General features: G+C 60.6%; 1 protein-coding gene across 1 annotated transcript; it reads left to right on the top strand.

Annotated features, from left to right (window-relative positions):
- Nucleotides 1-7,939: 7,939 nt before the first annotated feature.
- Nucleotides 7,940-16,446, top strand: LOC137844945 (calcium/calmodulin-dependent protein kinase type IV-like). The gene is made up of 12 exons (XM_068661688.1): nt 7,940-8,508; nt 8,943-9,074; nt 11,558-11,636; nt 11,903-11,965; nt 13,999-14,081; nt 14,197-14,269; nt 14,649-14,739; nt 14,891-14,965; nt 15,170-15,245; nt 15,364-15,490; nt 15,827-15,979; nt 16,178-16,446. The coding sequence occupies exons 2-12, from the start codon at nt 8,977-8,979 to the stop codon at nt 16,391-16,393; spliced, it is 1,134 nt and encodes a 377-aa protein (XP_068517789.1). The 5' UTR covers nt 7,940-8,508; nt 8,943-8,976; the 3' UTR covers nt 16,394-16,446.
- The last annotated feature ends 850 nt before the right edge of the window (nt 16,447-17,296 follow it).

Raw genomic sequence — 17,296 nt, 5'->3', positions numbered from 1 at the left:
GAGACCTCCTCTCTCCCCAGACCGCAGAGAACGCAGGTTCCAAGGCAACTTCCCACCAAAAAAAAATAGGGATGAGCAAACTCCAAGAAACCATCTCAGCAACTTAATTAAGTTTGGTTAACCACACGGCCTTTCCCCTCTGCCTTGGCCAGGAGGGACCATGGAGCATCCAGGGGCTGGGGCCGCCGCAGCCGCTTCTGGTCAGGGCACCCCGGGCACCCCGAGCGGCTCCTGGTGTCACCCCCCCTCCAGGCACCGCTGTGGTATCCTGGGTGCCCTCATGGCATGTGGGTGCTGGTGCCATCATCCCCGGTGCACAAACACATCCATTGCAGCACGCACGGGTGTGCACACACTGCAGGCTGCTCTTATGGGCATGCACACACCTTGCAGCACGCCCTGGGGCGTGCACACCTTGCAGAGCGCACTGGTGCAGGGGCAGCAGCGCTCCGAGGCACCCCTGTGCCTGCCCTCTGCCCTTCCTCGCTGCACCAAGGCAGCAGGAAGACAAAGCACAGCCACGAGGCCAAGAGGAGCAGCTGTGGAAACCCACGGCCCCGACAGGCTGGAGCTTTTGGAAAGCTGCAGGAAGCGGCTTCTCCCCCACGTTTCCACCAGACCCTGACCCCACGCAGGCGTTTCTGCAGGGCAGAGCCAGGGCACATGGGGGTGCCGGGGGGGGCAGCGAGCATCCTGCTGTGGCTGCGAGCCCGGAGAGCCCTGATTTAATCAGGAGGTGATTGGGGAAAGGCAGCAGACCCTTTAGCAAACGCTCCTGCCTTCAGCAGGGCTGTAAGTGCTTAAAAGCTTTCAAGGTGGGTTATTAGGGAAATGAGTGGCATGGATCCTAATGAAGGGAAAGCGAGGCTCGATAGCACTCATCCTGCCTTTCATAATCAGCCGATCAATCCCGGCTCCCGGCCTGCTTCTGGCTCCTCTTTTCCGGGGAACCTCTCCCGGCGCGATGCCGGGATGATTTATTCGCCCGCCGGGCGCGCGCAGCGAGCTGCCGCCGGCCCCGGCCTCACCTGGTGCCCTCCATCCCTCTCGCTGTCACCCCAAATATCTATTTTTCAATTTTCCTCCGCATCGATTTTCAATCAGGCGCAGGGCAACGAGACAATCCAGGCTGAACCGGCCGGGCTCTGGCCGCCACTCAGCGGAAAAGTGATCACCGCAATTAGCGGGCGGCCTCGCCAGCAGCCCCCCAGCCTCCCTCGGCCACGGCTCCTGCTGCTGCCCCCCAAATCCCGGCTGCTTCTCAGGGTGCTGAGCACCCGCTCGGGGAGGCTGCAGGATGCTGGGTTACACCGGTGAGGATCCGGCCCGCCGTGCCCAGAATAGTTTTCAATTAAAACCAAAATATCCTATAATAACCCACAGAGGGGGTTTTATTTCCTTCCCATTTTTTTTCTCTCTTTTCTTTCTTTTTTTCTTTTTTTTTTTTTTCCTTTTTTTTTTCCGAAATAAATCTATTATGAGGAGCTTAGAGCTGTATGTAAAACCGGCAAGGGACAATTTGAGGATTAGGGATCGGAACTGTCCTGGTGTGACGGGCGAAGAAAGGAAAATCCTGCAGAGCCGGGGGGGGCGTCGTGGCCAGCGCGGGGCGGACGGGGGGGGGGGGTCCTGGTGACGGCTCCGCCAGCAACGCAGAGACCCCGGGGGGGGCCAAAAGGGACCTGGCACGGCCCCCCCCGGGCCTGGAGCTGCTACCTGCCTGCCGGCAGCGTGGTTTAGCATAAAAGTCATTTTGCTTTCGGCCCCCGACTGCTGCGCTCCCGTCTCCAGGCAGCCGAGAACTTCCTCGAGCGCCGGGCTTCGCCCAGCGGCTGGGTGCAGATAGCCGTGCGGGGTGACGAGCGTTTAACCCCCCCCGTCAAGGATAATTGGCTTGTTTACCATTTCCCTGACCCCAAAAAGACAATGAAATTGTGCACGAAACCAATAGATTTTTAGCTGCATGCCCGCAGAGAGAGAGGAGCCATAAATAAAAGGCAGGGAGGGAGCCGTGTGGCGGGGATGGATAATGAATCCCTAATGGGGGCGATGCTCACGGTGCGAGCGGGGTTTTTGGGGACCAACATTTGCCTTCCTGTGAGGCTGGCCGGGATGGTGTGCAGCGCTCAGCCTGTTCTGAAGCACTGCTTTGGGTGAAAACACAGCGATTTGGGCTCAGCCTGCTGCCAAGGGAGGGCGGCCAGGGCAGGGGCTGTGGGGACAGGGCTGGGAGCACCAGCAGGGGACATCCTCAGCACGAGGGGACCCGCCACCATCCTCGTCCCACACCCCAGCCCCACGTGTGACGAGGAGCAGTGTCCCCAGGGTGGCTTCTCCCAACGGTGGCCGTGTCCCTGCACCGGCATCCTTGGAGCCCCTTCCCGTCCTCTTGCCTTAATGCACCACCTCTATTTATTCTGCTCCTGTAACTGTAAAATTGATTTCCTTGCAACACGCCGCTTGTCTTTCACCACTGAACGCACCCAAATGCTCCAACATAAGACACTGGCAATTTTTAATTAGTTTCCTTTATACCTCTTGCCTCCCAGAGCAGGCATGTGGAACTGGAACAGGGGAGCCCAAGAAAGGAACAGGATCCGGAGACGACAAAACCACTCTTTATTCTTGATATGATTATTAATAATACACGCGGGTTCCCTAACGAGGCAGATGGGCTGCTCGGGCAAGGAGGGAAGGGGCAAGCAGCAGCACGTGCAGGGAAGCGATTATGGGATCTGAAAGCTCCAGGGCTGGAGAAGGATCTTCAAGTCTCTGAGGAAGACCTCCGGGCAGCTCAGAGCCTCCTGCCTTCCTTCGCCTGCCCCGAGCTCCCACCTGCAGCCAAGCTCCCCCCAAACCAGTCTGGATTTGGTGATCCCATCCCTGGCACAACTGGCAGTGATCTGGCTTCCCCATCCCATCCCATCCCATCCCATCCCATCCCATCCCGTCCCATCCCGTCCCATCCCGTCCCATCCCGTCCCATCCCATCCCAATTTCCAGTTCCAATTCCAACCCATTTCAAACCCATCCCATCCCCATCCCATCCCCATCCCATCCCCATCCCCTGTCAGAGCCCCTCGAAGGAGGCACACCTGGATGGTGCCAGCTACGAAGGACTAATTAAAAGAGCCCCACCTCCCCTCACACCCCCCAGTAACGAACCAGGGTTATTAAATCATTAAGGGCAGTGCTGGAAGGGGCCCTACAGCACCCCACGAAGGAAGGTGGGTGACCTTTGTTGGTGCTCCCAGGCCACGTGTGGGATGCTCAGGAGAGGTCCTGGCACCTTGAGCCCTCCTCTTCCTCCAGAGCTGTTTGGGGACGATGCTGCTGGGGGGTCCCAGCTGGAGCCAGGCAGCCCCCAGTCCCCCCCACCCCATGCCTGTTGTGAGCTCGCTGCCATCCCCCTGCTCCTTCCCAAAAAGTTCCCGTTGGGCTCTTTGGGGGAAATCTCCGCTCAGGCTCAGCTCCTCCCTACTGCCCGACCTCCCCTTGCCCCTGGGGGTGGCTGGGGGCTTCCCCATGGGACCCCCCCTCCCGGAGCATCCCTGGGCTGGGGAGACCCCAGGAGGCAGGATTTGGGGTCAGGATTTAGGGGCGGCTGCAGGAGGGCAGCAAAGCGCCGCCGGCCGCGCGCACGAGCGAGCGGTCACCGAAAAAGTTACCCTGGGGGGGGGGATATAAAAGGGGGGGAAAAAGGGCAAAAAGGAGGAGGAGGAGGGGGAAGGGGAGGAAAGTCCTGCGGCCTCTGCCTTGTCAGCTCTCCGTCTGCTGTCACTCAGCCGCCGAATTCTCCTTCAAGTTGTCATAGCGAGGCTGGAGGGGATTATGCCGAGGCACTGTCCAGAATTGATTCATGTGGAACGCGTGCTTGACTAGCGGAACCGCTGGTGTGAGCGGGAGCCGCTGAGACCCCCTATTTTCCCACCTTCCTCAGACAATCTGGTATTGTTTGGCCGCAGCCTTAGTGATCCCTGCGCCGGGGCTGTGACTGACACAGCTTTGAGGCTCTAAGGCGTATTTTGAATTTCTAAAACCTCTCAGGAAGTCCCCGGGGTGCCTTCTGCCATTGTCTTGTTTCTCCTTTCGCCTTTTTCCCTTTCCACCCCGCGCACCCCTCCCGCCGCCTCCCCCCCTCCGCCTCCTCCCCCTTTTTTTTTCCCCCCCTTCCTCCCCTAATTCCAGGCCCTAAAATCCCCACCAGAGTATATATTTTTTTTCCCTTTTTTTTTCCCCTATGTTTACGCTGCAACTCTCTCTGGAGCTGCTCAGCCCGTTCGCAAACACGATTTCCAAAAAAAAAACTAATATATAAAAAGAAAACAACAAAAAGCAAGCCAACTAAAGCTCCAAAAGTTCCCAAATCCTTGATCTGCCACGGCGAAGAAGGGCTTTACTTGTTTGCTTTTAATCAGCTGACACAAGCCCCGGGATGTGCTGAAAAATAATAAGAGAAAGAAATCTTTCACCTAATCTACCAGGGGCGTGCGTCCGTCCTAGCGCGCTCTGGCATCCGCCGTCCGCCCGTGTCCGTGCTCGCCGCCGCCGTCCATGCTCCGGGCTCCATCTCCCGTGGGAAGCCCCAGAGCTGCTGCAGGGCCCCTGCGATGGAGCCGAGCTCTCGGGGCCTCCGTTGGTTTTTTTTTTGTGCATCCGGGGCCACCAAACGCCCGGCCGGTCCCCGCCGGCGTCCCCCGGCCTCTCCGCAGCCCCGGCACTCTATAACCATTTCCCATTTCCAGTCTTAATCTTATAAGGATGAATTGAGAATGACCAGCGTAAATACACAGGTGCCACTGGGAGCAGAAACCACTCTTTAATCTCAGATATGAAAACAATTCCCCGCACTGCTCACTAGCAATCAGCAAGTGCTATCAGTGCCGCGCTCTCCCTGGGAACAGGAGAGCTTATAAATATGAATTAGCGCGGAGAAAATCTACTCTCTTACCTAAAGCTAAATGTTATCTGGGTCCCTTTCCAGCAGTGGCTGACATTTCCAGAGTGCTTTTAGTCACATCTGTGGGAAGACAACTCATTTCTCCAGGAAAAAAAAAATAAAAAGAGAGAGAGAAAAAGGAACCAGAGAGGAAGCGGAGGAGCGGGAGGACGAGGTGGGGTGGAGGAAACGCTTCCTTTGTTTGAGGAGGTGAAGGTGGGGAGCCCGAGCTGGCTGTGGGAGGGGTGGGGGGCTCTGCCCTGGCACCTGGGGCTAGAAGTTGGGGGAATGGAGCAGGGGGCAGCAGGCAGGGACGTGGGAAATGGTGTCTGAAAGAGGGCTGAGAGCACCCCTGGGGGTGCCCCGAAAATGGGGGCGTTCAGCTTGTGCTGCGCTGCCCCGAGGGAGTTGGGGAAACTGAGGCACGGCGAGGGAATTGCTCCTGGGGCCTCGGCACCCCAAGAGAGAGCAGAGCACGAGGGAGGCGATGGGGCAGGGGGATGAGGACGTGGCCCGGCTGCCCGCAGCCTCCTTTCCCCATCTCTGGGCACAGTTGGGGGGCCCCAGCCCGCTGCCCCCCAAAAAGCGCCGTGGTCCTGAGCTGCCGATCCCCAGCACCAGCACCCGGCCTCCAACCCCCAGAGAGCCTCTAATGGGATGCTTAAAGGCGTCTTTTAGGTTTTTAATGAGCTCTTCCTGGCAGGAATGCTAAGCACCGCTAGGTAGCCGGGCCTGTGCCTCGCTCTCGGTGTGTTTCCGTGTCCTTGGCTGGCTTCAGTGAGCTCTGACCTCATTTGCTTGGTGCCGTTCAATTAACGAGGCGCGCGGCGCTGGGGAGGGGTGGGGGTGCCGGGGGGGCCGTTAGCCGTATGTATTAATTTCCAGTTCGTGTTCCAAACAATTGAGCATCGCCCGGCGGCGGGAGGAGGTGGCCGGCCGCGCTCGGGGGTGCCGCTGCCAAGCTGCAGGCGCTGGATTCCTGCGGGGCTGCGGGGTCTGGGGCCAACCTTGGGGTCCCCTCTTTGCCCTCGACCCCATTTGGGGCCGGATCCGTGCCCCTCGCAGCACCCTGCTCGATCCCCTTCCATCTCGTGGTTCCTCCGAACCACTGATGGCTGCTCAATAGGACAGGGATGATTTGGAAAAGGGCAAGAGAAGGAGAGAAATGTTTCCCAGGAAGTTTTTTTTTTTTAAAAAAAAAAAAAAAGGCGGTTTCAGGCACTGAAATTTATGCTACTCTAAAATGGGTTTTATTCCAGCGTAATGAGAGAACAAAATAATTAATTCCTCTGCCGGAGACAAAAGGCTGGAGGCTCCCTCCAGCCCCGTCTCCCCGTGCCGTGAGGATGGGCTGGCTCCTGCGGCGCTTTGCCCAGAGCCAGGGCAGGATCCGGCCCCTTCCCATGGGTTTGGGCTGGGTTTGTGCCCTGGGGGGGGGGGGGCGTTGGGGCTGGGAATGGGGTGTGCGAAGGGCAGCCCCCATAGCCCCCATCTCCATCCCATTGCCCAGGCTGGATGTGGCCCTGCACTGTGGGGTCTCCATGGGGGATGCCCAGCCCCCAGCCCGCTGGCAGTGGCCACTTGCCTGCACCTATTGGCCAAGTTGGGGGGGGACACAGGGGGTGGGGAGGGCTGGGCAGGCTCGCAGCTCCCTCAATAACCGAGGTGTCAGTGGGATTACAAAGGGAAGGGGCTGCCTCTGCTCTCCAGACACAGCCCACTGCTCCTTTTGGGGCTGTGGATAAACAGGGGGATTGTGCTTGTTCTCGATGAAGTGATAAATATTAATTACGCCAGCCAGCCTCTTCCAGCCCACCCTTATCACCGCCACATAATAGAGCGCGGGCAGGACGGGGATAAATGGAGGCAGAGTCAATTTATTCACTTAGCAGGTCACTCCCTTTAAGAATATCCCTTTCAAACGGGAGTTGCAACCAGGCTAGATCAAGCAGGGCCGAGCTCGCCTCCTTTAGATATGATAAAATATTCTAATCAATACTCAGGGAGCCCATTACAAGGAGAACATTTCGTGCCACGAGACCTCTGCGGCGGGGCCTTCCGTGGGGGCTCCTGGATGAGTTGTGGTGGGGCCGAGCATCGTCCCCGGGGCCCCCCCAGCCCCGGGATGCTCTCCCTATTTCCATATTTTATGGTAAAACACAAAAATGTGCTGCTGGCAACGGGGGCTCGCTGAGGTGCTCCCCATTCCCCCGCGATGAGTACGGGTCCTAATGAGGGGAGGGATTGGAGCGTGTCAGGGAAATCCCCGCTCACGCTGCTCGTGTGTTCGGCAGCAGGGCTGGTGTTGGGGTCCCAGCGCGTGGCACGACCCCCGGCTGTCCTCTCGGCCCAGGATTCGTTTCCTTCCCTTGTACGTACAAGAGCAACCTCCTGCTCAGCTCCCTTCGGTGGGGGAGACACAAAGCCTGCGCCCTCCGGGGTGCCCGGCTGCGGGGTCCTGGCCCCATCCAGCCCCAATCCTACCCCAATTCCACCCCAATCCTTTCCCTGTTCCCACCTTGCTCCTGGCCCCATCCCCTTCTATCCCCATTCCCATCCCCGATCCCACCCCAGTCCCACAACAACCCCACCCGTGCCTTGTTGCATCCCACCTCCCCCTCCCCAAATCCTGCCCCCATCCACCCCCAGCACCTCCCCATCCTCCTCCCACGTCCCCCTTCCTATCCCCTTAATCCCAATCTCAATCCCAATCCCTCCCCGCCCCCCTCCCACCCTTATTTCCCCAGCTCCCCCCTCCCCGTTCCCATCCGGTGGCCGACGGCGGCACCGTGCGGCCGCACCGGGCAGCGCCGCTCCGCCGGGACCGGGGCAGGATCGGGCCCCGGGAGCCGTGGGGCACCCCGGGAGGGGCCTGACCGACCCCGACCCCGGCCCCAAACCGAGCCCCGGTCCCGCTGCGTGGCCCCGCTGCGCTCCGGGGCAGGCGGTGGGGTCGCCTCCGGGCACCGGCTGCGCGCCCCGGGGACAGCACCGGGCACGGGGAGGGGGTCCCTTGGGGATGGGGGGGGGTCCCGCCGGTCCCGCAGCAAGCACGGGGCTGGGAGGGGGCTGCGGGTGATGGGGAACGGCCGGAGCCATCCCCCCGGGGGGGCCGCGGGGCTGGCGGTGCAGTGGCGGCGCCGTGCCGGGGGGTGGCACGGCCGAGCCGGGCGGGGATGCTGCCGGGGAGGGTCCCGGAGCGCCGCAGCCCCGCGATCCCACCTCCCTCTGCCCCCGCAGCCACGGCCCTGCCTGCGTCCCTGCGGTCCCGCATCCTCGGGACCCCATAATCCTGCATCCCCCTGGTCCCCTCTCCTTGGGTACCAGCATCCCTGCATCCCTCCGTATCCCTGCATCCCTCCATCCATCCCTGCATCCCTCCATCCCCGCACCCCAGGGCTGCAAATCCTTCCCCTACCCCCCTCGCCGGAGAGGAGCAGCAGGAGCAGCCGGCACCCAGGCGTGGGGGGGCCCCGCGCAGCCCCCGCACCCAGCGCCCACCCTGAGCTGGGGATGAGGGAGCACCGAGGGGATCACGGCTCCGCTGCGCAGCCCCGCCGCAGCTAACGGTACGTGTCGGGCCCCTGAGCCAGCCTAAATATTAATTATGGGGCTGGGGGGGGGGGAGTGTTGTTGTTTTGGGGGGGCTGCAGGAAGCAGGGTGCGGATGGGGGTGCCTGGATGCAGGGCACAGCCTGGCCTGTGGGTGCAGGATCCGGCCTGCCGGGCTCCAAAACGCAGAGACAGCCCCCGACAGATGGGGATGGGGTGGTAAAAGGGGGAATGCGGGGGGCCTGGGGTGAGAAGCAATGGTGGGAGGGGGTGTTGGAGGGGGGGTATAATCCCCGAAAAGGCGGCGTACGTGCCTGGTGGGAAGGGGATTTGTGCCTGCGCCTCCATCGCGCTCGATAATCCCAAGGAGCGCTCGCTGCCGGGCCATCTGCACGCGTGGGGGGCGCAGCGGGGGGGCTGCGGCGATGCTCGGGTCTCCTCTGCCAAGCAGCTGGTGGGAGATCGCCCCCCCCCCCGGCACCACCATGCCCTCCTCCAAGACGGGCAGCGAGTACTGGATCGACGGCTCCCACCGTGAGACCGCGCTGGAGGACTTCTACGTCGTGGGCCCCGAGCTGGGACGGTACCGGGGGGGGGACCAGGGGGGGAGCAGGAACCATCCCTGAGTGGGATCGCAACCTGCTGGAGGGCTGGGAGGTGTGGGTGCATGCGGGGGGCTGTGGGGATGGAGGGGGGGTGGATGGATGGATGGATGGGGGGGGACCCTGTCCTCGCACGTGAGCTCAGCATCCGTGGTGATGCTCCAGTGGTGATTTTGGGGGGCTTGCAGGATGGGGTCTGGGGTCCCCGTGCGCTGTGCGTCTCGTCCCCTGGGTGCAGAGTTTTGTCCATGGCCTCCCCTCTGACTTTGGGATTTGGGGCTCCAATGAGCCTGGGACCGTGGCTGGGTCCCTCCTGCGAAAATCAAATACCCTGAGCCCCAGGGAAGGGCCGTGTCTTTGGGATCCCTTATGGGGTCCTGCACGGACAACGGGACTGGATCTGTCCCACCTGGGCCACAAAGCCCCGCAGAGGTTCCACGTGAAGCCACCTCGGTGAACGTGGGCGTTTTGGTGGAGGTTCCTTCGATTTATCCCTTAGAGATCATCGGGCAGGTGATGCTCAGGTGTGGTGCCAGGGTTGGTTTGCCAGGTCCTGGGGGTGCCAGGAGAGGTGGTGCCACCCTCCCCTCCTGCTGGGGGTGCCCGCTGGCCACGATGCAGCCTGGTGATGCCCAGACCCGGCTCCGGAGGGGTTTTCTCCACTGTAGGGTCAGGCCAGGCTGGGATGCAAAGCACGAGCTGGCTGTAGGAGCAGGGCACTGCGTGGGTCTGGGACACATCCTGCACCCATCCGTGGCCCCATACTGTGGGGGCAGTGGGGGAGGGCAGCAGCACTGCTGCTGAGACCCCCTCCTTCTCCGGGAAGGGGCCGGGGACCCCAGGACACGGCCACGGAGCCGTCCCCGTTCTCTCCCCACTGACTCCTGCCCCTTGAACCACCCAAATTTATCTTCCGGAGCAAGGGGCTGGCTCCTCGCGGCGCTGCCGAGCCGGGGAGCTGCTGCTCCTCAGGCAGAGCCCGAGCTCCTCTGCTCCCCCCTTCCCAGGGGTCCGGCAGGGCAGGGTGGGCGAGCCCCCAGCAGGAGGGAAGGCGAGCGGGGGCAGCCAGCACCCACCCGAGAGCCCCTCGGGGTTTCTGTCTGCAGAGGAGCCTTTGGGGCTGAAAACGAGCGGTTTGGGTTAAATCAGGTGTTGCAGGCTCCTCATTAACACCAGGGCTCAGCCTGCACAGCCGGACATAGAGCGGGGTGGGGGGGACGGGGGCTGCCCTGAGCCCCCCGGCCCCTCCATCCACCCCCAGCATCCAGCTCCAAACGCGCCAGCAGCGGGTGCGGGCTCCTGGCAAATCCCATTGTTTCGACATTTTCCAGTTCATCTGCAAAGCAAATACAATTATCTGCTGCCGCAGCCGAGGTTGATGGCGGGGGGGGGGTTTACTCGAGGCCCGGAGCGGGGCAGCCGGGTGGGCTGGGGGTGGCTGCAGCCGTAACGGGGAGTGCGGGGGGGGACTCGGGCAGGGGGCTCGCAGGCTGAGAAGCGCCCAGGGGGGGTGCCACAGGCTGAGCCCCCCCCCCCCCCCCGTGCCCCCCATTACCCAGCGCCGCCGTTGTCATGGGGATGCGATTTTTGAGCTCGGCCCCAGGAGCTGCAAAAATCCGCTCTCGTTTTTCAAGCAAATCGCTGCCTTTCCTGACAGCCCCCGGGGAGCCCGGCGGCAGCAGCGGCGCGTGGCGTTACACCGAAGGGTCGCTCGTGGCCAGGCTGCGGGGTCGTCGTGTTCCTGGGGGACGTTTTGGTGCAAAAAAAGGTGGCTTTGGGGCTTCGACCTTTGCCGGCTTGGTGCTCGCTGTGGGCAGGCAGGGCGGGCGTGCGCCTCGAGCCAGAACGTGAACCCGGTCCCAGAAGGCGGCGAAGCCAAAGAGCAATAAAACGTGGTCGATTACTCGGGGGGGGGGAGAATTAATCTGCTCCGAGGAGCCAGGCACCGAAGATGAAATTGCAAACTAGCCCCGTAATGGCCTGAAGAAATGGGTTGATTTCACTGTCCAGTGGTTAGAAAACATTATTAACCAGATCTAAAAATTACGGGCAGCTGAGTGGCACAGCTGGGGACCGCGATGGGAACGATTTCTCCTTTGTAACTTGGAGCGGTTGCGCTTGGCGGGGAGGTTTTGTGGCCGTGCAGGCACCGTGGGGATGCGGCTGGGACGGGGGGGGGCCCTGCCAGCACCGCTGGGTCCCCGCCGAGGTCGTCCTTGTGGCTGTGAGCAGAGAAAGGGAAGCTCCTTCCTGCCCCGAAAGCCGCTTAAGGCTTTAAACCGCCTTTAGGATTCAGTTTTAATTAAAACGGCTTTACCGGGAAAGCTGGAATTGATGCGGGGGGGAGCGAGCTCAGCTCCCGGCGCTGGCAAAGGACGGGATTTTGTGACATGGCTGGGGGACAAGTGGGGCCCCCCAGTCTCTGCTGCACCCAGGCGGCCTCACACACCCTCTGTCCTGCCAGGGGAGCCACCTCCGTGGTGTACAGCTGCGAGGAGAAGGGCACGGGCGCCCCGTACGCTGCCAAAATACTGAAGAAGACGGTGAGTGCCCGCGGGGATGAGGGGGTGATGGGGCTCTGATCCGCTCCAAAAACATGCGGGGCACCGGGATGGGGATGGGAACGGGGAGGATGGGGATGGGCATGGGGACGTTGGCTGCTGGGGCCCAGGGTTTGGGCTGGGAGCGTGGCAGGCTCCGTTTTTGGAGTGTTTTGGGTGAGTTCTGCTGCTGTGGTGGGAATGGCCCTGTGAGGAGCTGCATGGTGGCCCCGTGGAGGTGACAGACCTGTGTGGGCTCTGCTTTCCAGATCGACAAAAAGATCGTGAGGACGGAGATCGGGGTCCTGCTGCGCCTCTCGCACCCCAACATTGTGAGTATGGCGCCGCGGCACGGCTCCCTGCCCATGGGGGTCCCAACCCTGGGTGCCAACGGGAGGGTGACAACGTTTTTGAACCCACCACCCCACAACCCCGTGCCCAGGTCCCCTCCATGCCCCACGGCACCCCGCTCGGTGCCAATCTCCTCCTTTCCCTTTGAATTTTGAAGCCAGGGGCGCACACGGGGCTCACCTTAGCCCTGGCGGCGCCTTTGAGCTTCCCAGCTCCACCATCCAGGGGCAGCCCCCCCCCACCAGCCCCCCTCCCCGCTGCCCTGAGATTTCCATTTGGTAAGCAATTTCCATCGAGGAGATCAAATGAATACCAGAGCGAATCGCCCGCCTGTAATGAATCCTGCAAGGGGAGATAAAAGGCGAGGATGGGGCCGCGGCTCCGGGCTCTGCGCCCCGGTGCGGCGCTGGCCGCGTGTCTCTGGCACGGCGCTGGGGGGATAACGGAGCCTGGCCCGGTGCAATTCGCAACGCCCGGCAGTGAAGCTAATTCCCCGAGGTGTCAGCAGGGCTGGGGGTGCCGTGTAGCCCCCCTGTCGTCGCGGGGGCTCCTCAGCAGCTCCCTCCTCCTTGTTCGCAGCGGCTTAGTTCCACTGCCAAATTGCAGAAGCATCTTGGAGATGAGCAGCGTTAAAAAAATAAGGTGGCAATCCACCTGGCAGCCTCCCCTCGCCGTGCTGGTGCTGCAGCGGTGTGGTTCCCGCAGGATGGAGACCCCCCCCCCAGGTGGATTTTTGTGGCTGGGGGGCCAGGAAATGGCACTGAGCCGTGAGGGTCTGGTGGTTCCAGCTCACGCCCCTTGGCACAGCTGCGTCCCACCCTGCTCCTCGGAGCAAAAACTCCTAATTTCTCCCCATCTGATGGAGAAAAACCAGTGGGGAGCCCTGCCTGCCATCACTCCAAACCCTGCTGTGAGACGGAGAGCCAAGGGAAGCCAAAAACATCCCGAAAATTGGTCTGAGGGGGCGCAAATTCCTGCCTGGCCCTGGCTGGGGTTTGGTGGGGTTCTGCTCGCCCGCAGGTTCAAGTGGTTTTGGAGGGAGAGCTGCTGCACGCCCTTATTTACAGCGGTGCCTCCCGCCCGCGTGCTATCGTTCAGCACCAACCTCAACAGCAGATGATAATAGGATTGTAAACTTTTGAAGTTAATAGGAAAATTATAGTGCTTCTGTGTATTATTATAATGCAATAAGCTGCCACATAGTGTCTCTCACCCTGCAGGGTATCACGGCTCGTCACCCAGCCTGTGAAGGTAATGATTAAAGCCCCATGAAATTCACAGTGTCACAAAAGTCTTAAGAAGCATGAAATTCTCTGTTTTCCATTAAAAAATAAAATAAAATTGCATTTTTGGCGTATTTTTAAGAGAGACCTGTTAATTCCAGATTTGCTGCACTGGCACAAAGCGCTCGGGCAGACTTTGCCTGGTATCTGCAACTCAAATCGTAAGAAAAAAAAGCAGTTTCTTTCATGCTTCTGCAGCCCCAGAACCATCCCAGGGCCTCTTCCCCATGTGCCCGCGTGGGGCCAGGCCCCGGTGCTGCTCCTGGGGTTGGATTTGGCCCCGGGGCCCCGGAGGCGCCGGCGTGGTGCTGGCGCGGCTGCGAAATCAAAGAGCTCTCGTGGGCTCCGGCGAGCTCCTCTTCCAGTTAATGAGCTTGAAGACATAAAGAGGATAAACGCGAGGCATGCCAGCCTCTGCTCATTCCCAGCCTCGTCTTTAAGGCTTGATTAAGTGAGCGAGGCTCCTCCAAACAGTTTAACCAAAAAAAAAAAAGATCGAGTTCAAACAAATAAAAAGGCAAGGAGGGAAATGTGCCGGCTGCGGACCTGTTCCAACACCAAAAAAAAACCTGTTACAGCCCCGCAGTCCTCTCTGCACACAGCGAATCTCTGACATCTGTGTCTCTGGAAGGATTTCACCCGATCTGGGAGCAAACGGGGTTTTTGGGGCCTGCCGACGGTGCCCCCCGAGCGGGGTGGCCGCCGCTGAGACCCGCGGTTGTCCCTTGCAGATCAAGCTGAAGGAGATCTTCGAGACGCCCTCCGAGATCGCGCTGGTGCTGGAGCTGGTGACGGGGGGAGAGCTCTTCGACAGGTAGGGCACCCGCGAACCTCAGCCCCCACGGAGGATGAGGATGGAGCGGGGCTGAAGCACGTCCCCGCCGGCTGGGGTGCGAGGGCGCATGGTGACCCCCGCCGTGTGCCCACAGGATCGTGGAGAGGGGCTTCTACAGCGAGCGGGATGCAGCGCACGTGGTCAAGCAGATCCTGGAGGCCGTGTCGGTAATGTCCCCGTGTCGGTAAAGTCCCCGTGTCCCCCCCCCACCCCGTGCCATCCGGACCCCCCCCTGCCCTGGGTCTGAGGAGGGAAGGCTGCGGCCGGGGCGTTGCGGGAAGGTCACCGCCGCGCCACGGCAGGGGTCGGCTGGAAATGGGGTTTCCATGACAACAGAGGGTTTAAAAATGGAAACTTGGCACGGAAAATGTCCTTCCTCTGCCCCGCTGAAGCGCCCGGCGGATGTTTCGGGAGGAAAAAGGGGGGGTCCTAAAGACAGCGCTGGTGTCATGTGGGGCTGTGCCCCTGCGCCTGGTCCTGCGAGCCCCGGCCACCTCCCCAAGGTCCTTCCCTTTCTGCATTCCTGTTTTCTCTCTCTCTCCGTAGTATTTGCATGAAAACGGAGTCGTCCACCGCGACCTGAAGCCGGAGAACCTGCTCTACGCAGACCTTTCCCCCGACGCTCCCCTGAAAATCGGTGGGTTTGCCGGGCAGCCACTGCTGGTGCTGGAACCCAAGGCGTTCCCAGCCTGGTGGCACCCCCCAGCACATCCTGGGGGCTCTGGGAGCCATTTGCTGGCACCAGAGGGGTTCCCGGCAGTGCCTCTCCCCTCCCTGTGTCCCCCCAGGTGACTTCGGGCTCTCCAAGATCGTGGATGAACAGGACACCATGAAAACCGTCTGCGGGACGCCGGGGTACTGCGGTGAGCAGCGGGGACGTGGTGGCAAAGGACAGGGAAGCTCCTGGGGGCTCCTGCCCTGCAGGTGTGCTCAGCCTCTGCCTTGCAAAGAGCCCAAAATTGGGGATTGCGAGGACAGAGCCAGGTGTCCTGCTTGAGGCTGCACAGAGCTCGGTGCAGGGATGGCCAGAAGCCATGCCCGGTTTTGACCCCAAATTCCGCTTTCAGCCCCTGAAATCCTCCACGGCTGCCCGTACGGCCCAGAAGTGGATATGTGGTCCGTGGGCGTCATCACATACATCCTGTGAGTAGCACTGGGGGTCTGCCAGCACCCCTCGCCCCGCTGCCCTCTGTGCGCATCCGTGCCTGGGTGGCCGGCACCGGCTGGGGCCAGCGGGGTTTTTTGGCCCTCCTGCTCCCAGGCTCTGCGGCTTTGAGCCCTTCTTTGACCCGCGGGGGGACCAGTACATGTACAGCCGCATCCTCACCTGCGACTACGAGTTCGTGTCCCCGTGGTGGGATGAGGTTTCCCTCAACGCCAAGGACCTGGTGAGTGACGCGGTGCTGGCCTCGGGCTCGGGGCTGCCAGACGTGAAGCCTTCGGATCAATGCTTCGTTTGGAAAAATAACAAAGCCAAGAGTTTGCCAAACAGAGCAGCAGCGCCTTAAATGCTTTCTGTCTCTGGACATGGTTCAGAAGAACTCCTGCCCCCACGTGTCCGTGCTCCTTGCAAATGAGAAGCCTTTGGAGCCAGAGCCTCTCAGTGCCAAATCCCATCAAGGAGGCGAGGAAGCTCTAGGCAGCTTTAGAAACATTACACGGGGTGGCAGGTGCAGGGGCACTGACAAATGACGCTTTTTTTGTGTGCCTGAAATTGGCTGCAGGTTCGAAAATTGATCGTCTTGGACCCCCAGAAGAGACTGACCGTCTACCAAGCTCTGGAGCACCCCTGGGTCACTGGGAAGGCCGCTAAATTTGCTCACATGGATAGCACGCAGAAGAAACTGCAGGAATTTAACGCCAGGAGGAAACTGAAGGTAACGCAAAAAAAAGCCCCGTTAAGCCCCAGGATGTCTCCTGCTCTCCTCCAAGCCCTGTGGCCACCGAGGGTGGGCTGCTGCTGCTGGGGTTTGGGAATCCCATGGCAAATAAATGCAGCTTGGGCGGCTGGCTGGCTCTGGGGAGCAAATGGCATGCATGTCCCTCTCCGATGACCTCTGTGCCTTTGCCAACAGGCTGCCATGAAAGCCGTGGTGGCCTCCAGCCGCTTGGGCAACCACGGGCACCACGACTGCTCCAGGAGCGGGCGCAGCCGGGGGGGCCCACGAGGCACCCACCTGCCCCAAGGGCCGGGGAGCACCGTCCCCGAAGCCACCGCCGCGGCCGAGGACCTCGAGGCTTTTCCTGCCGTGCCCCAGGTCCCCGTGAACGGTGCCAGCTGCAGGAGCTAACGCTGCTCGGTGCCGCGGCCGGCTCACATCCTCGAGCAATACCCCAGGGACTCTCGGAGGCGGCCATGGGCAGAGGCAGGGGCGGAGGAAGGCGCAGCGGGACGGGAGCACCCCGAGCGAGATGCGGCGGGCTGTAGGTGTGCTGTGGGTGCGCGTGGTCTGTGGTGTGAAGCATCCTTCTGTCGTGTCCTGGTGCCAGTGTGCAGTTGTAGCCGGTCGCTGTGAGTGTGAGTGTCTGTACGGACCTGCGGAAGCAAGGCTGGTGACTCGGTCTTCCAACAACTTACAGTTTTGGCCGCCGTGGCTTTAAAAAGTGCCCACGTGGCTTAAAAAAATGAGGAGCAAACAGCAGAAAAAGGATTTCTTTCACCTTCCCTACAAAGGCAGGCAGTTATCTTAACAACAGAGTTTTCTACATTTCTGTAAATAGTCCTTAAGGGTGCATTACTTAGGAGAGAAGGTGAATTTAGCTGATTTCTGACAATCTACATTCCACCTACAATCGCTGCTACAAGACCCAGCCGTGGGTTTGCTGCTGTATTCCACCAGGGCTGTCGATGCCTTTGAACCCAGCTGTTGGAACCTATCCAGAGAAAAGTGTTTGCCAGTTGTTCCTCCATTATCCCTAGATGGTAGATGACCTCAGTTTAATTCGTGCTTTTGTTACCCTCCGGTTTCATTTGTTCTGATGTTCAGTCTCGGTGTGGCTACGTGAGAGTAGTAGGACTATTACCGACCAGGAATGCTGGCTTCGTTTGCATTCCAGGTTGCGATTTACACGAGTTTTACTGAAGAACAATGCAACTATTTCTACAGAGCATTGTAGGACTTTGTAACGTAACGGTGCTGTTGTTTTTTGATTGACGACAATGAGTTTATACGCGTTTGTTTGTTTGTTTTTAA

Source organism: Anas acuta, chromosome 26, assembly GCF_963932015.1.
Source record: "Anas acuta chromosome 26, bAnaAcu1.1, whole genome shotgun sequence".
Classification (NCBI taxonomy): Eukaryota; Metazoa; Chordata; class Aves; order Anseriformes; family Anatidae; genus Anas; species Anas acuta.
Note: the sequence above shows the minus strand (reverse complement) of the source record. Positions and strands in the feature narration are given on the sequence as shown.

What these genes read in the sequence shown, in the direction of transcription:
- LOC137844945 (XM_068661688.1), top strand. Translation starts at nt 8,977, where the DNA reads ATGCCCTCCTCCAAGACGGGCAGCGAGTACTGGATCGACGGCTCCCAC. An exon ending in GGGGGAGAGCTCTTCGACAG is followed by an intron (nt 14,082 to 14,196) that starts GTAGGGCACCCG and finishes GTGTGCCCACAG; the next exon opens with GATCGTGGAGAGGGGCTTCT. An exon ending in GGCGTCATCACATACATCCT is followed by an intron (nt 15,246 to 15,363) that starts GTGAGTAGCACT and finishes TCCTGCTCCCAG; the next exon opens with GCTCTGCGGCTTTGAGCCCT.